At 53.9% G+C, this 3402-nt stretch overlaps 1 protein-coding gene across 1 annotated transcript; it reads right to left on the reverse strand.

Annotated features, from left to right (window-relative positions):
* Positions 1-763: 763 nt before the first annotated feature.
* dio3a (iodothyronine deiodinase 3a) lies at positions 764-1549 on the reverse strand. Its single transcript, XM_030117092.1, has one exon. It carries the CDS (start codon positions 1547-1549, stop codon positions 764-766), a length of 786 nt encoding a protein of 261 aa, XP_029972952.1.
* Positions 1550-3402: the final 1853 nt, after the last annotated feature.

Genomic DNA, 3402 nt, shown 5'->3' on the forward strand with positions numbered 1-3402 from the left:
ACACACACACACACACACACACACACACACACACACACACACACACACACACACACACACACACACAGCGCATCATGTTATTGGACCCATCGCACCAGCAACAAGGCAATTCACAGAAACAAAGCAGAGAATGAGAGCAAAGGATTTTATTGGATAAGGAATCTCTCCACAGACGGAACCAGAGGACAGAGACAGAGGACAGAGACAGAGGACAGAGACAGAGGACAGACGACAGAGACAGAGGACAGAGGACAGAGACAGAGACAGAGGACAGAGACAGAGGACAGAGACAGACGACAGAGACAGAGGACAGAGGACAGAGACAGAGACAGAGGACAGAGACAGAGGACAGAGACAGAGGACAGAGGACAGAGACAGAGACAGAGGACAGAGGACAGAGGACAGAGACAGAGACAGAGGACAGAGACAGAGGACAGAGACAGAGGACAGAGGACAGAGACAGAGACAGAGGACAGAGACAGAGACAGAGACAGAGACAGAGAGACGGGCTCCCTGCGCTCTCAGTAGGAAACATCAGTGTCGGCTCCCTGGACTCGATCCGTTTAAAAACCGAACTTCACAACATTACTGAGGAGCAGAGTGGCGCTCTGACTGCTGAGTGACCGGGTCCCGGGTCCCGGGTCCCGGGGCCCGGGACCCGGGACCCGGGACCCGCAGCCCTCCAGTCCCGCATCAGTCCCGTCCTGAGCCGGAGCCCTGGAGCGCGCGGCGCGTGCCGTCCCGTGAGAGCAGCTCTCAGAGTCTAGACGTGAAGGTCCGAGCTGCCGGACTCGATCAGCCGCTGCCGGTACCGGTCCAGCCAGTCCCTGAGCTCGGTGATCCGGTAGCCCTCCGGTCCTCTGCCCCCCTGGTAGACGACCAGCCCCTCCTGCAGGACGTACAGCCTGTGGAAGTACGCTCCGTACGCGGCGTTGGAGGAGTTGTCCATGCTGTCCGCCACCACGGGGCAGCCGGGCGCCTCCGCGCGCATCAGGCGCGCCGCGCTCAGCCGCTCCTCCAGACACCGGTGCGTCCGGATCTGGTACGGCGCGTCCGAGCTCACCCAGCCGTCCGACGGGTGCGCCTCCTCGACGTACACCAGCACGGAGTCCGCGATGTCCGCGTTGCGCTGCACCACGCGCCGGAACGCCTTCAGGCGCGCCATGAACGGAGGTCAGGTGCAGCTGCCAAAGTTGAGGATGAGCGGCCTCTTGTCCCGGGCGTAGTCCAGGATCCGGGCGCGCCGGTGGTCCCGCAGCTCCACCACCTCGGTGTTCGGAGCCCCGCGGCCGAGACGCGCCGCCTTCAGGAAGTCCAGCTTGTGGCCGCGCCACACGGCTCGGAGCGACTCCCGGCTGAAGAGCCGGTTGGAGTCTGACACGCGCAGAGGAGGGTCGAGGGCGTCTGCGTCTTGATCCCTCATCTGGACCAGAACCCGCTTCCTGATGCACAGGAAGTCCAGCAGCCAGCACGCGGCGGCCGCCAGCAGGAAGCGGGGCAGCAGGGCCAGGCACACCACGGCGCTCTTCACGGCTCTCACGGTGCTCATGGCCCCGGTGCCCGGCGGGACTGGTCCCGGTGAGCCCCGATCCCCAGGCTCCAGCCGGGGTCACTTCAGCGCCCCCCTTCTTATAGCAGGGCAGATCTGAAGGAATCACACCCCGCCTCCAGCCCGGGCCAGGCCCCGGGGCGCAGCACCCGCTCCACCTGCACACACACACACACACACACACACACACACACACACACACACACACACACACACACACACAAGCAGGCACAGACGCGTAAATGCACACATATACCTGCACGCACGCACACCCCCCCAGGGGCGTCTCTTGCCCCCCCGGGGCCCTGTAGGCAGAGGGACTATGGGGCCTCTCAGGCCCAGAACCATGATGAATGAGGTACAGCAAAGAAATACTTTATTAAATAACAAATAAAATAATAATTAATAACAAAGCTTAACAGAATGCACAGTGTATAAACGCCACAAACACAACTGAAATGTGCAAAACTGTAAGTATGATATGAAAAAGTCTTCAGCATCAATCTCAGGCACTGCTTGCTCCAAGTTCTAACAACTTGAATGAAGATGGCCACTCTGTATCACCTGTTGCATATTTTCCTTTGAGAACAGGAAACTGTAGAGGACATGGACGTCTTCCGTTTTAGAGAATCTGTCATTCAGGCTTCTAAGGACCTAGTTTATGTCGTTCTGGACATTCAGTGAAAATTTGGTCATAATCCAAGCTGTAGTGTTGGAGTTATGCTGTTAACAGACAGACAGACAGATGATTGCACTACCTCCACTGGCAGAGGTAAATATGTGCTCTGAGTGTGTCAGACCACACAGGTGTGTTGTTAGCCACGCTGCCAAATAATGTGAATGATTATATTCACACTTTATTGACGTGTTTTGAAGAAAACGGCTGAACTGACTTTACACAGACTGAGCGAACTCTCCTGGTGCTTGGAGTTCTGGACAAAGTCCCGGGGACTGACTGGGACTAACTTACACATTCTCACTCTCCACTGCCATGATTTTTCTTTTCATCCTCTTCTGGTTTAGTTTTTTTTTCTCAGCGTGTCCCGAGGGACATGTCCGCTTCATTGTTGTGTCTTTGACACATTGATGCAGACGAGTGGTAGTGGGGCCCCATCAGGGAGGTTCCCGACGCGTCCATGATGATGCCAATGTTTCAGATGAACTGGTGTCCGTGTTAACTGGTGACCAGCAGAGGTTGAAAACCGACTGAACCTTGTAGAGGTTCCAGTGACGCCGGTTTCCTACAGTTACAGTGAAGTTATCAGTTCAGAGTCTTTAGTGATTCTGATTCTAACATCTGCTGCTTCCAGCATGTGTTTACAGGAATCCGTCACTCGTTACCATGGCAACCAGTTAATCCAGAACACCGGACGCCGGTCCGCTGGTAGTCTACCACCGAGCTCTTCCAACAAGTGGCTCCAGCTCTCCTCCAGGGTTAGTTCTGCAGGGTTTTTATTAAAAAGTGTTTTATTTTTGGCTCCATGTGATCGAGGCCACTGTGAGTCCGGTACTGACCCGTCACCACACACTTCAGTCAGACAAATCTTACAGGTTCAGATGATAAACCTGTAAAACTTTTTCAAAAGATTTAACCAAAATACTGTGCGTGTGTTCCTGCAGTCTAAACGTCTGTTGTTACAACATTATATTCATTTTTCTTTTCCTTTTGTTTTTTAAGCAGAATCAGAGTGAAATCAGTTCAATGCAGGTCTGATATTTCCTCATAAATAGAATGTTTTTTTCTACAGCTCAGTTCAGTTCAGTTCAGTTCAGTTTATTTGTCCCTTGCAGGGCGATTCAGTGTGCAGTAAGTTCACGTTCATACATAACATAAATATGCAAGACAACATAAA

The sequence above is a fragment of the Salarias fasciatus genome, chromosome 19 (assembly GCF_902148845.1).
Source record: "Salarias fasciatus chromosome 19, fSalaFa1.1, whole genome shotgun sequence".
NCBI lineage: Eukaryota > Metazoa > Chordata > Actinopteri > Blenniiformes > Blenniidae > Salarias > Salarias fasciatus.